This window comes from Arachis hypogaea, chromosome 8 (genome assembly GCF_003086295.3).
Source record: "Arachis hypogaea cultivar Tifrunner chromosome 8, arahy.Tifrunner.gnm2.J5K5, whole genome shotgun sequence".
In the NCBI taxonomy this organism is placed as follows: domain Eukaryota; kingdom Viridiplantae; phylum Streptophyta; class Magnoliopsida; order Fabales; family Fabaceae; genus Arachis; species Arachis hypogaea.
The window spans coordinates 15,289,690-15,304,621 of record NC_092043.1 but is presented as its reverse complement, the minus strand read 5'-3'; the positions used below and the strand labels follow the sequence as shown (position 1 = coordinate 15,304,621).

Below are 14,932 nucleotides of genomic sequence, written 5' to 3'. Positions count from 1 at the left end.
AAATACAAAGCAAAATAATTATTATCCAATACTAGATATAAAGCACTCAAAACTCAAAAGAAGTGAACTAAAATTAGGAGCTCCAATCCCCAAGATTTCATTTTGAAAAAAAATGGTGCCAATTAAAATTCCAAAATCTCAACCTGGTTTTGAATCAATGTGCTGATGTGATGTGTCTCCAATACACAGTGTTCAGCCACAGCTTGCTATTCTCAACTGATTCACCCTTCACTCACACAGACACACACTACTTATCACTTATCATCATCACCAACATCATGCTTCTCCTTTGCTTTTACCCACAAAATAAAAAGAGAAACAAACTTCAAATTAATTTTCTAACATTAATGTAATGTTCCCACTTCCCACTCCACTTGCCAGCTTAGCTTTCACACTTTTTATTCTTATAAAGAAAAACAAAAAACAAAAAACAAAAACCAACTTCATTGTTTCTTCTTTCTGTTGCTTTTCTCTTCTTCAACCTCTAAACTTCCTCTTAAAAAAATATTAAAAAAAGTGTTTATATCATATTCCTTTGGTTTCAATTTCATGACCTACTTACTACCGAACCTACTTGCCGTCATCTGATTCTTCTCCCATCAATCAGTTTTATTTATTCAAAAAAAAAAAAGAATCTCGCTATTCCACGCATCAGTTCGAACTTAAAGAAGCGCGAAGCAATGGTGAAAAAGTGAGAAATTAAAGAAGAAGAAGAAGAAGAAGAAGAGCGATGGTGGTTAGGAAAGTAGGGAAGTACGAGATAGGGAGGACGATTGGGGAAGGAACCTTCGCGAAGGTGAAGTTCGCTCAGAACACTGAGACCGGTGAGAGCGTCGCCATGAAAGTTCTTGACCGCGCCACAATCATCAAGCACAGCATGGTGGACCAGGTATACTCTTTTTTCTTCTGATCCACTCTATTTTTCACCTTGTTATTAAGATTTGTTTTGAAACTTATTATTATTATTATTATTATTGTTATCATTCCGTAATTGTGCAGATCAAGAGGGAGATTTCTATTATGAAGCTAGTGAGGCATCCCTATGTTGTTCGCTTGCATGAGGCATGTGACGATTTCTGCAACTTTCTATCTGATTTCTATCTAATTATATAAGTTATGCTCCGTATCATGATTAATTATCATAGATAACAGTTTAGAAGTATCTTAAGGCATTTATAGTTTTTTTTTTCAGTTTTTTTTTTTCTTTTGGTTTCCCGCGGTATCCCTCGGGCCTCGGCCCGACGGTCCAAGAACTAATCCGTCGCTGAGCTCCATTGAAGGGTTTGCTGCTGGCCAATGGGTTGCTGCATGCACAAGGCGGGATTCGAACCCCCGACAGTTGCTTAAGCGGACTAGTGAGCTAATTACTAGACCAATTCAACTTGGTTTTTTCAGTTGTTTTTTAATATATGTTATTTGATTGCTTGGACTTTGGAGAGAGGAATGAAATGGAAACATATTGTGATTTGATAAGGCATTGTGGTGTTTCTCTTGTTATCTGTCATGAGTCATGACCCTTATGTTCTTCATTCTGTTGTAAAATATTTTTTTTTTCAGGTTCTAGCAAGCAGAACGAAGATTTATATCATATTGGAGTTCATTACAGGTGGTGAATTGTTCGATAAAATTGTGAGTAGCGCAAGAGGGTCCCTCTTTGCCATATATTTGCTTAATTACCATATATGATATTGGTGATGATGAATATAAATAATTTTGCAGATACATCATGGACGTCTTAGCGAGACTGAAGCTAGAAGATATTTCCAACAGCTTATTGATGGCGTAGATTATTGCCACAGCAAGGGAGTCTATCACAGAGATTTGAAGGTTGGTGGTGTTGAGTTGGATCAGGAAATTTTTTGCTGATCCTAATCATGATTCCTTCTAAAATTTTTGTTTTCACTTTGTGCAGCCAGAGAATCTTTTACTTGATTCACAAGGCAATATAAAAATTTCAGATTTTGGTTTAAGCGCATTACCAGAACAGGTGAGATTGTTATCTAGTAGTTTTCATGTATGACTTCCGTACATGTAGATGAATTGATACCAATGACCTTGGTGAATTTCTTCTTAGGGTGTGAGTCTCCTTCGGACAACTTGTGGCACTCCAAACTATGTAGCCCCCGAGGTAAAACACAGCAGTGCTTGATGTTTGGTTAAATTTCAGTTTCAGTCATGTGCAGATACCAACTATTCTTATGTTGGGTTCTGTTTTTTGAATTTGTGAGCTTAGGTACTCAGTCACAAGGGTTACAATGGTGCTGTGGCAGATGTTTGGTCCTGTGGGGTTATCCTCTATGTCCTATTGGCTGGATACCTTCCCTTTGATGAGCTTGATCTAACCACCTTATACAGTAAGGTATAAATTCAAACTTGTTAAATATATATTTTTCAATTTTGACTAGATTGAACTGTAGTCAAAATATTTTTCTTAAATATTTATTTTGCTCGTAGTGGCATTCATCAGTTAGTATTATCTAGAAATTTCGGATGATAATACATAGTAATGCCTGATTTTATTTGGATGAACTTCATAGCAAATATCATGTTTGTATTTTGTTTGGATGTAAATTTGGGTCGATCTGTTTATTCACTTTGTATTGTAGGAGTGCTAGAGCAGCAATTAGTGGGGCCTGGAAACAAATATTTTTCATCTATAGTAGTCTTTCCTCCATCATTTGATAGGTGCTAACTGCAGTAGTGTCAGGCTACAAGTTTTTGTAGCTACCTCTTCTCTTCTCAAGCAGAAGCAAGAGTGTTTTTCATCAAATAAGATGTCGGATTGTTAGTAATGCTAATGAACTTTCCTTGGTTTTCTTGTTAACTCTTGCAGATTAATAAAGCAGACTTTTCATGCCCTTCTTGGTTTCCTGTAGGGGCAAAATCATTGATATGTAGAATTTTGGACACAAATCCTGAAACGGTGAGTATTGGTTGCAAAGATTAGTTGTGACTGTCTATTACAAAATGAATGTTGTATGACCACAGAGCAGAAATAATTGAGTCTTTGATGTGGTTGATATTTTGATGCTAAGCATCTGAACAAATTGTGATGATGTGTAGTTCACAATCCTATGTGTGATTGTGATTTATAGGACTTTTTTCCTTTAATAGTAAATCCAATTGTGGAAAAGTTCGGAATTTTATTGAAACTTGAAAGCATCTAATAGCCTGCAATTGATTCTTCAGTTGTAGGCGTGACATGACATGTTATGACCTTATTATTTCTCTCCATTTGGATATTAAAATGAGATGATTTTAGTATTTTTCACTAGTACTGATGGACAGAATGATGTTTATAGTAAATGCAAATATAATAATTCCGAAGCTATGTTTCGCCTTTATTTCAAGATCCTTTTCTCAAGTACTGACACCTCATATGTGGAGCTACATGCTTCATTCGTTCTTGAAGTTCAGAAACTTCTTGGGTTATACATGTAATGCTTAGCCAACTAATACCATCTTTCTGATGGGCTTAAGTCTCACCTCTGTTTCAAGATCCTGGTTGTTTCTGATAATTCTGTTTACCTCTCTCGTTTGCAGCGTATAACCATAGAACAAATAAGAAACGATGAATGGTTTCAGAGGGGCTACGTTCCAGTCAGCCTTCAGGAGCATGAAGATGTAAATCTGGATGACATAAATGCTGCTTTTGATGATGCCGAGGTCTATCATTCCTTTATGCTTTATCTTCAGTTTGTCTTATAGGATTTTTATTCATTTATTTAAATTATTCTGTCTTCATTTCCAACCCATTCATTCAGCTTATTTTGTGTGTGAAGAATCATGTATGAATCCTAAGAGGCATATCAAAGAACCCAAAACATTAACAATTAACAAATAATAATAAAATAAAACTGAATTATGTTATTCCTGGAAAACCATTCTATTACATGTCAATATGAAATCATGAAAACTCTACTGCAGACGACATGAATATATAAGTCAGAAGAAAGGAATATTAAGTTAAGGAAAGCTTAGGGCATCCAAATTGCATGCAATACAAGTATTAGTACAAGTATTGCCGTTTTTCACATTGTGTCCCTACTCTTTAGTTACAGACACTAGCTTATTTTCTAGCTTATTTTTTCCCAGTTGAGTTCATATGGTGATTATCTTCCCAGCTTTGCTGACATGCTGTTTATTTTGTCATTGAAGGAAGAGAGAGATATTCGTCAAAGCCATAATGAGGACATGGGTCCCTTATTGCTTAATGCATTTGACTTGATCATTCTATCTCAAGGCTTAAACCTTGCATCAATGTTTGACAAGGGACAGGTACTTAATAATGTCTTTCTGTGTGCTATGAGGCTCAATCATCATATCACGACATGCTCAAATAACAGCCCATATAATATTGCCCTCCCAAGGGTAGTTTGCATAATAATAGATGTAACCGTTACCTTATTAAGACATGCTAGGACGAAAAATACATTCTCTCACTTTGGATATTCTATCATTTAAAGATCTAAGACTCACTTATTTTTTTCCCTTCATACGTAGTGGTAGAACAATTATTTTATTTTGTTGGACTGATATTGTCACAGGGCGCTCTTAAGCATCACACACGTTTTATATCTCAAAAGCCAGCAAAGGTGGTTTTATCAAGTATGGAAGTTGTGGCCCAATCAATGGGATTTAAGACGCATATTCGCAACTTTAAGGTTGGTAACCTGTGATCTGCATAACGGATAACAACTATATCTCCCTCTTGTTTCCACTTCTTTTGTTGCTCTGGTTTTGTTTGCATCATTTTGCTCAATCATGTATGAATGCAATTGTAAACTTTTAGCATCTGGTGTCATTTTAACTTGAATTAGACGTCACTGAGGTTATTCTGCTACTGAAGTGATATTGTTATGAAATTTCAGATGAGAATAGAGGGTGTCTCAGCAAATAAAACATCTTTTTTCTCGGTTATTCTGGAGGTACGTATCGATGCATCTAACAGAATTTTGAATGTAATGTAAACATTTCAACCAGCAAAATAATAATACATTTGTCTTGGTTAAAGGTTTTTGAGGTGGCTCCCACATTTTATATGGTGGACATTCAGAAAGCAGCTGGAGATGCTGGCGAATATCTCAATGTCAGTTTTCCGAAACCTCATTATGTTGATTGCTTTAATTCAATTTAATTCATGACAGGAAGTTTCACACTCTTCTGTCTTGCAGTTTTACAAGAGTTTTTGCGGCAATCTTGACGATATAATCTGGAAACCACCTCATGAAGCAAGCAAATCAAGGATCTCTAAGACTAAAAGCAAAAGGCGATAGTTTCATCGGTTGTAATACCTTCCTCTTTGATTGTAAACAAAGGAAGAGAAGGGGGGGGGGGGGTATTCATAGTTATAGAACATCAACTTCTCTCACAATTGAGAGTTATAGTGTTATAGATTATATGTTTATATGTTTGTAGAGAATAATTTCTATTAGTTGACAGTGTGTCAGTGCATAGAAATTATTCTTTATGTTTTTTTATCGATCATTCGATCTTGAATCGCTGGTTTTTAGTAAATCTTTATTGTTTGGTTTTTTAGTCCTACCTCTAAAATTCTTCCTCTTGAGAAATTCGAGAATGGAAGCTTTTTTTTTACCCCCATCTCCCAGAAGAGTGTATGCAATGTTTGTGGCCATTAGTTTGGTTTGATACATTATAGATAGATCTCTCTTGGCACTTAATTTCCTCCATTTACCAAGCTTAAATTGACCTGAGATTTTGTTTGGAACCGAAAAGTACTGAAACATTTTGAATGAATTTGGCGTCAGCTTCTTAGTAGTAGTAGTAGTAGTAGTAAGTTGGATACTAGAAAGCAAACGGTCATGTTGTGTTGAAATATGAATGAAAGAAAAGAAAAAGAGAAGCCTTTTGATCATTTGAACATGATACTTTATTTCAACATATATCAGATTACTTTTACATCCTACTGCAGACTTTTATTCTATTATAAAACCAAAACTTTTATTTTCGACTACTAAATTAAATAATCACATGGGTAATGTATCTATTACTATCTGATTATAGGGGCTCTGGTGCATCTGTGATTTGGGTTCTTCTTGTGCTTCTTGGATGGATGGCCAGTATGCCGCTGGCTGCCGGCTTTGGCTTCGGCTTCCACGGTAAACATCAAGTCTTAAATTACTGTTGTTGTAATCTTCAAATATATATTGTGTTAGAGAAATGGTTGCAACTTAAGATGTAAAAGCCGTACTTGTGTCCCACGGTTTAGGAATTGATAACCAGAGATGTTTCGTGAACAATTCATTTCAACTTCACTACTAAACATATAAAAGATGTGTAACTTAAACTTTGATATATGTATTTTGCATTATTTTTAGTTAGTTAAGTGAAGTCTATCTTCACCGTTGGTTTTCCAACCTCTTATATTTGCATGAACATAAATTTTAATATATCGCAGTTTGATGATAAACTGGTAATTAAAACAAATAAATCTTACTTATTTTATTTTAAGTTGTATGCATGGACTAATTTGCTAAACTTGTACTACAAGTAGTTATATGGTTGATTTTACTAAATACATTTACTATAAGTAAAAAATAATTCAAATATTTAATATTTACTCATCAACTATTTTATCTGTGGAAGGCTAAATAAAAGTTGTTCAAACCGAATTTTAAACATAGTAAGCTCGTATTAGCAACTAGCAAAGAAAAAAAAGACCCCCAAAAAAAATAGCAAAGAAAAGACTTGGCCATTGCTGTTATTTGGACCACTCAAATTCCACACGTCTTGCTAACGACCAAACATTGGGTTCATGTCCATCCATCTCTGTAGCAATCGTTACATCAAAATGTCATTTCTCTAGTTTAGACCTTGTTGCTAGTGGGATATGCTTTAGAAATTGAAATATAGGAACATTGAATAAGCTAAGGGAGATTTATGAGTATGTATGGCATTTATCTAAGGGCGAAACTCTCTGCCAAAATTGTGTCAATTGAGAAATTTTTAGGTTGTGACTGTCAGGCTGTGAGCTTGATAATGGAAGGGTATAAGACTTATATAGCCTGTATGGAAGTAAAAATAGTGATATACCTAATATTATAATTTTTGGTGTTTTTTAAAACTTGGAAAATATACAAATCGAAAGGTCTAATTTTTGTACCTCAAAAATTTTTTTAACAGAAATCTCTCGGTTCGATTTCTATCCTCTCACGAATTGAACGATTCGATTCGATTTCTGCTTCTCTAATTAAACAGTTCTACATTTAACAGTAACACCCTAACAGAAAGTGTATATTATTTGGTCAAGCAACCAATTTTGTCCTTCTCTACACTCCTTTGCGTATTTTATTGGAACAGAGAAACGTCCCTATAGAACCAAACATTTACCCAACATAAAACAGGAATGGTTGTTTCTTCCACGGTAAACAGTCTCAACACTAAGACTTTGTTTGGAGGGAAGAAATTAAGTTAAAGAAAGTAAATGAAAAAGAAATAAAAAAGAAAAGTTAAAGAAAGTAAGTGAAAAAGAAATAAAAAAGAAAAAAAAAGTCAAAATTTATTTGTTTGAATGAAGAAAAATGTATATAATTAATTTTTCTTTTATTTGTTTGTTAGAAACAAGAGATTAAACTGGAGAAAGGATTTGTGTATTATTGAGTGTATTCAAGTTGTCTACTCAAGTTATCTGAAATGATACAATATAAAAGAGTATTTATAGGGGCTAAGACTAAGAGAATTGTAATAATAAAGACGTAATATTTTATAATAAATATTGAGATATACTAAATAATTCTAATTGATCCTAATTGATCCTAATTATATTTTAACATCCCCCTCAAACAACGAAATAAAGAGAAAAAAAGGGCATAAATTGATAAAACGGGTGCAGACGAAACTGGCGGAAGAAAGCGAACTGCCGCTTGTCTAAAGAACTGTCGCTTGTCTAAAAGAAGCGCAGACGGAACTGCCACTATCTGAAGGAAGTGCAGACCGAACTGCCAGAAAAAACGCAGACGGAACTACACAAACGAGAGAACACAAAAAGAACTATCGAAAGAGTGCGAAAACTATATGATTTTTTCATGAGAATAAGTCATAAGACTCGAAAAAAACAAGACAGAATAAATAGACTAGTCAGTGAAGTGAAAAAGCATCAAAGAAGTGACAAAAGGAAAGAAAAATGACAGAAAAAAAAATGCAAAAACTACGACGATTTCATCGCAAGAAAAACAACCTATCCTCTTCAAGGAGAATACCATGGCTCTGATACCATATTAGAAACAAGAGACTAAATTGGAGCAAAAATTTGTGTATTATTAATTGTATTCAAGTTGTCTATTCAAATTGTCTTGAATGATACCATATAAAAAGGTATTTTAGAGGCTAAGAGAATCATAATAATAAAAACGTAATATTCTATAATAAATATTTAGATGTACTAAATAATTCTAATTGATCCTAATTATATTCTAGCAGCCATCGCGAATTTTTGGGTGTAGATTATATATATTCCTATTTTATCAAAGAGTTTTTACATGGAAGAATTGATATCTCAAAAAAAAATCTTATAATAAGAATTTAGATTTTTCACCATAAATTCTATATATTAAAATTTTCTAACTCATTATATTAATGTTTTTGAAGTGTGATAGTTTTTGAAATGCTTACTCTTAATAAAGGGAAATAGGGAATGCTGCTTGAAAATCAACTACAACTAACTATAAGTAGATTTTCATACTTTCCTATTTGAACTTGAATATAGAAAAACTTGAAACATGATTAATAAGTAATATAACTATTTAAACGCTCTAACAAGAAGTTACACATATATAAACAAATATATTGTCACCTAACCTTAATAAACCTTATTTATCATTGCTCGAGCGACTTAACAATTGAAACTTATTTGAAGAAGCAGCATATCTAGCAGAAAATCCATGGCGCAAAGATTCTTCGTCGTCCTCCACGCAACCCTCGTCGAAGTTTTGAGCATAGCCTAAAGGGTCATACCTAAAACCACCGACGGATTTGTTAGCGCCGCCAGCCGATCTCTTCCTCCATGGAAGCTTAAACTTGAGACGCCCGAAACATGAAAGCAACCCTCCTTCTACTTTGCTTCTTGGAGATGAAGATGATGAACTATTTCTCTCCATGGCTTGAGATAATTGCTACCTTCATGAATGAGTTTATTTTTTGGCTCTTGTCTTGTTCCAAGCTTCCAACACTTCTATTTTATGCTATGGACTTTAGTGTGTGGTAGAAAAAGTATTATTTAAGCAGAAAATCTCATAGCATTCCGCGTGTTTATTTATTATTAATAAAATTAATAAATAATAATTGATAATGCAAAGGAATATATATCAAACAATATAACTTTGTCGTGATGGATTGGTCCATATTGTAATATGAAGAGAATCTTAGTGTAAATGGGTACAGTATGATTTTTATGCTTTCGGTAAAACGTGCGGAGGATATACATTTGTTCTTGATCAATAAGAAAAAGTTGAAAGTAAGAAAATAATTCATCATAGATGCATAATATCACTTTAGTTTGATTATAGTAAATACAACCCCCAATGGTTAGGTTGATTGAGATAGTAAACAACTTTGATTTTATGATTCATATTTCATAGCAAAATCTATATTATATAAACATACTTAATATCTTGACTTGTATCAAATTTATTGTTATTAGGATAAAATATATTTTTTATCTTTGAAGTTTGTTAAAAAATTTTAAAATATTCTTAAATTTTATTTTATTTCAATTTTGTTCTAAAAATTTTTTATTTGCATCAAATATAGTGCTGACGGTTATTTTTTTAAAAAAAATTAGCAACAATTTCATAAGAGCATCCTTCAACACAAGTAAATCAGACATAATTGTCATGCATTATTACTAAATTGACCCTAAACTTTTTAAAAATTTAGCTGTTCGAGATATATTCGATGCAAATTGAAAACTTCAGAGACAAAATTGAAGCAAAATAAAATTTATGAATATTTTTAAAATTTTTAACAAACTTCAAATACAAAAAATATATTTTACCCTTGTTATTATCTACATTTAACTTATAAAAGATGGATTAATAGACACGTTAATATCTAATAATAACAATAATAATAATATTGCTTTTTATATTGCCTATAATAAATATATTAATGCCTATTAATATACTAATCGTGAATTCATAATAATGAAAATAAAGAAGATTGTCGCTAACTAATGGATTATTGCATATATAAAGTGAGATTTAAATTTTAAATACTTATTTAAGCAGATTAGTGAGTTAATCAGTACACCAACCCAACTTGATTACTATTTGCAATTTATAGGCACATTCTTACGTGGAAATTAACCATTGGTGTCACTGGATTTTAGATAGTGAATGCTTCAACATTGAATATAATTGATAATGGTGGTTGAAGTTGAAACTAGTCTCGCTTGCACAAGAAATAAGAAAGAGACTTGCTTGTTTCATCATGGCGGGTGGGGCAATGATTCTGATGTTTTAGAAAAGAATATTCCTAGCAGACAAAAATTGTGCCCAAGCTCATTTAGCTTACGAAATTGTGACTGTACTTTGATTTTTATTTTATATACAGAATTAATTAATGCACACATTTCTCCCTTTAAATACAGTGAGATATCTACATCTACGTGGAACCCGTCATGTTACTCACCTATCTGAAAATGTGAGTTAAATGTTTGAGGCAGGAAAAAAAAATATATTTATAAAAGTATTAGGTGATAATTAGAGCAAAAACAAACTTTTTTTTTTTCACATTATCCCTTATCCTGACAGGTCAAAATTAATCCCTTATCCTGACAAGTCAAAATTAATCTATTATGGATCGAAACTCCATTTAAGAATTTGCTGCTGGCCAATGAATTACTGCATGTACAATGCGTAATTCGAACTCTCGACACTTGCTTAAGCGGACTAGTAAGTTAATCACTAGACCAACGGCAACCCAAGTTGATTCAAGCAACAACAAACCTAAACCTTGCTTCACCGCACCAAATCTGTTTCTATACAGAAGTCTTTCAAGTTTGAGAATTCTACATGACACGTATCTTTAAGTTTTCATATTACCAAGTGAACTACAAATTACACATCTCTCAAACTTGAATAAATCACTTTGGCCCTTATTTTGTTTTTCAACAAAACCCCAAAAGAACACACTAAATACATTTCTACCCTATCACCACTCCTGTGTAACTCTCTGACAGTTTGAAGCTGCCTTTGCCGTCAACAGGAAGCCGGTGCATAAAGTTGGAAGGAGTTGACGACATGGAAGGATCCACAGGATAAAGCTAGACTGCATCAGGCTGGTGGCAGTGTTTCGGCTCTCTAGATATGATGACTCGGGGGAAAAAAAAAAGATGTTGAGAGATGTCGATGAACAGAAAAATGGGGGAGAGGAGCCGCCGGCAAAAAAGATAAGCAACGGCGGCCCCTCAAACCGTAGTCCTACGGACTTGTGGTGTTTTAGGCCATGGGTAGTAGCCGAAACCTAACCCGGCCTACCATTTCAAAAAATGTGACGTTGTGATAATTTGGATTTGGATGGCAAGTGCTCACCTACTACAACAAAAAGGATGATAATACCAAAAGGAAAAAAAGAGGGCATAAAATGATGATATCGAATTTTTTTTTTCTTACATGGATGCTTACACTTGTCTAGGATTACAATCACGGCTATCCAACATTCATCTTCCCACAATTCCCAAAAGAATAAAAATATAAGAGAATCTTGTATCTACAACCCCAAATTGAGGTATCAAGTCTTACTATTTCTCATTAAGTCTTATCAATTGCCAATTGCCAACCAAACTGACCTTTTTTTGTGTGTATACTATAATTCCTAGATATTTTATACCTCCATATCTTAAACCTTTACATATACTCACTCATATATACCCTTGAAATACAAATTCCAGTTTGATTTTCCAAGCCATCTAACTTGTTCTTCATTCATCTCATACAACCTATAGTTATAGTACAACCTATACGTCCTAGTAGTCTACTACAAACCAATAGTATTCCTTATGATTAAGGGAAAAAATTGCACATCAATAAGTGAGTAACAATAACATAATATAATAACATTTGACAAATAAACTAGTACAATATTAAAATCGGATGGCCTAGTTAAATGAAGATACAGAGAGAGGGAAGAAAAGAAAAACGGAAAACAAGATGGATAAAGCTATTTTCACAGATGACCAAATATGCAATGCTTCAATTGCAGACAACAAAAATTGCAAGAAGATCAAGACTGCCCCAGATATTTTAAAGTTAAATAAACATTTTCAAGCAGCAACAAAATTAATGTTTAGTTACCCCCATGCAAGATCAATTATGGTCTCTAGAATTGATTTGAAACAAGTGATTTTATTTTTATTTTTACTTTTATTTTTTTGAACCTTTTGTCAGAATGACCCAATATGGACCACTTCACATTAACACTAAATCCCTAACTAAACAAATCTTACAAAAGCATAGACGAGTATGAACATGTTCTTTGGATTTAATCATCCAAAAAAGGAAAATATGCATAATGAAATTCAAAAAGATGCCTGAGCAAATATAAAAATATAATCTGACATAGCTATGTTTGGGTTGAATTACATAATTAAAATTACCTCTACACAAAATTGAGATGCATTTCACTACGCCCTCAACCAGTCCCTCCTCAAAATCTTGATCCAAAAGTAGCTTGCTAACATGAAGGGGCTAACAAAATCTAAGTGCATAAACATTAATAGTTGTTATCTAGAAGTATATAACTACAACAGGTAAAATGCAATTTAATCGCTACATCTTAACTGCTACCTTTTCAACCGAACTTTTCTTAACCAATCCTCTGGAACACAACTCATTCAACAACTCCAAAGCTTCGTCAGCTAATCCTTCATAAGCAATGCCCTCTATAAGAATTGTATATGTAGTTTCAGTAGGTTTGCATCCTCTCTCTACCATATAAGCCAGAAAATCGATAGCGCGACTAGTTTGTTGAACCTTGCATAGCCCCAACATGACCGAATTGTAAGTAATAGCATTCGGCCTAATACCTAATCTCTCCAAGTCCCGGAAAATTTTGATAGCCTCTTCTACCTTCCCTTCACGGCTGAGACCTCCGAGCAGTGAAGAGTAAGTAATTATATCGGGTTTAAGACCTTTTCTGCACATCTCTTCCAAGAGTTCCACAGCCAACTCCGTTTTCCCGGCCTTCGAAAGGCCATCAATAACCGTATTGTAAGTAATCAAAACAGGAGAGCACCCTTTGTGACTAAGTTGATTCAGTATCTCGACAGCAACATCCACCTTCCCATCTTTGCATAATGCTGTGAGTAAAGTATTATATGTCACTATATCAGGATAACAACCCCTAGAGACCATTAGTTCCAAGTACTGAATTGCTCTATCCATCTTCTTTTCTTTACAAAACCCATGAAGCAATGGATTGTAACTCAAGGAATTCGGAATACAACCATGCTTTGGCATCTTCTCCAAGATATCGATCGCCCTACCCAACAATCCTTTCCGGCACAAGAAGTTGATCAAAATATTAAAAGTAACAACACTAGGGGCGCAACCCTTGCGAAGCATGTCGGATAACAGCCTCTCCGCATCCATCCATCGGCCGGTGCTACACATGCTCCGCAAAATAATGTTATGAGTAATCACATTCGGTTGGCAACCATATGATGGCATGTTATTCAAGAACTTAATCGCCTCGTCCAACCTGCCTTCCTTACAAATCCCATTGATAAGAACATTAAACGTGACAACATCCGGTTTGCATCCTCTGCTCCTCATCTCATCCAACAATTTCATCGCCTGGCCAACGCCACATTCTTTACAAGTCGCTTCGATCAAAATCGTGTAAGTTATCACATCCGGATAACACTCCCTCTGCAACTGCCTATCTAGAACTTCCATTGCCTGCTTCAATTTCCCACCATCACACAAACTACGCAAAATGGTGTTATAAGTAACCACATCCGGCGCCACGCTCATTCTCTCGAGCACCTGGAGTGCCTTATCTATCTCCCCTGACTTACAGTAACCACTAATCAACACATTGTAAGTTATAACATCAGGGACGGCGCCGGAATCCTCGAGTATCTCGAGGATCCTCGTCGCCTTCTTGGTCCTCCGAGCTCGGCAGAACCCTCGAATCAAAGTGGTGCAGGCAATTACATCAGGGATATCACCCTGGTAAGCCATGCGCTCAAGAAACCTAAGTCCTTCATCTAATTCCCCGTTCCTCACAAGCTTCCTCAGGTACTGGTTGTTCTCAAACTCCTCCAATGTTCTACAAGCTTCCACCGTTCCGTTCGATTCACCGTTCGGCGGCGCCACTGATCTTCCACCACCAAAATGGTGCAGTTTACCGTTCGAAACCGCGAGAATGCGGTTATTACTATAACGGTTTCTTCTTCTAAGCTTAATGATGCAGTTGAGTTTTGCAAAATTAATAGAAGGGCGAGAAAGGGTATTATTGTCCAAAACCCTACCTTTGAAGTTTGTGAGTTCTCTGTGCAAGTTGTGAAAAGAGAAGAACTGTTCGTGTGGTGCCACCAAATCCATCGCTTCAAGTTTGGAGAAGCAATTAGGGATATGAATGTAGTCTTCAGTTGCTTATCCTTATTCCTTTCTCACCCCCTGCTTTGTTTAGTGCAATACTAAGAGCATTCGTCACACTCTGTGTGTTTGGGCCTTGGGTTCGATTTTTTGTATAATTAGGCTTCTTTATTTGTGCTTTTCCAAACTAACATAATGTACATTCAGAATCTAAGTTTTTAGGACCAAAACGAAATCTAACAATGAAACAAAAAATTAGCTGTTGCCCATTCGTTTAATGGTTAATACTCCAATTTCTTCTTGAAAAATCATTTATTTTTTAAATTAGCCTTTAAAAAATTAAATTAGTCGTATTAATTTTTAAAAGATAAAAC

General features: G+C 34.5%; 2 protein-coding genes across 3 annotated transcripts; one reads left to right on the top strand and one right to left on the bottom strand.

The window, feature by feature from the left end:
- The first annotated feature begins 64 nt into the window (after positions 1–64).
- LOC112706279 (CBL-interacting serine/threonine-protein kinase 8) lies at positions 65–5,538 on the top strand. Of its 2 annotated transcripts, XM_072200760.1 has the most exons (15): positions 94–889; positions 1,000–1,062; positions 1,281–1,355; positions 1,558–1,629; positions 1,720–1,827; positions 1,913–1,987; positions 2,075–2,128; positions 2,234–2,359; positions 2,834–2,923; positions 3,544–3,666; positions 4,159–4,278; positions 4,548–4,664; positions 4,872–4,928; positions 5,015–5,089; positions 5,175–5,538. In XM_072200760.1, the coding sequence occupies exons 1-15, from the start codon at positions 731–733 to the stop codon at positions 5,274–5,276; spliced, it is 1,416 nt and encodes a 471-aa protein (XP_072056861.1). In that variant the 5' UTR covers positions 94–730; the 3' UTR covers positions 5,277–5,538. The 2 variants fall into 2 exon arrangements, with proteins under 2 accessions (XP_025613280.1, XP_072056861.1); XM_025757495.3 differs by lacking the exon at positions 1,281–1,355 and having other exon boundaries at positions 65–889.
- Positions 5,539–12,556: 7,018 nt separating this feature from the next.
- On the bottom strand, positions 12,557–14,691 carry LOC112706278 (uncharacterized). The gene is made up of 2 exons (XM_025757493.3): positions 12,804–14,691; positions 12,557–12,714 (listed from the first exon to the last, which is right to left on the bottom strand). The coding sequence occupies exons 1-2, from the start codon at positions 14,562–14,564 to the stop codon at positions 12,691–12,693; spliced, it is 1,785 nt and encodes a 594-aa protein (XP_025613278.1). The 5' UTR covers positions 14,565–14,691; the 3' UTR covers positions 12,557–12,690.
- Positions 14,692–14,932: the final 241 nt, after the last annotated feature.

Coding starts and splice junctions, on each gene's coding strand:
- LOC112706279 (XM_072200760.1), top strand. CDS start 731: ATGGTGGTTAGGAAAGTAGGGAAGTACGAGATAGGGAGGACGATTGGG. Junction 2,360..2,833: donor TAACCACCTTATACAGTAAG/GTATAAATTCAA, acceptor TAACTCTTGCAG/ATTAATAAAGCAGACTTTTC. Junction 4,929..5,014: donor TTTTCTCGGTTATTCTGGAG/GTACGTATCGAT, acceptor TCTTGGTTAAAG/GTTTTTGAGGTGGCTCCCAC.
- LOC112706278 (XM_025757493.3), bottom strand. CDS start 14,564: ATGGATTTGGTGGCACCACACGAACAGTTCTTCTCTTTTCACAACTTG. Junction 12,715..12,803: donor AGAAAAGTTCGGTTGAAAAG/GTAGCAGTTAAG, acceptor TTATGCACTTAG/ATTTTGTTAGCCCCTTCATG.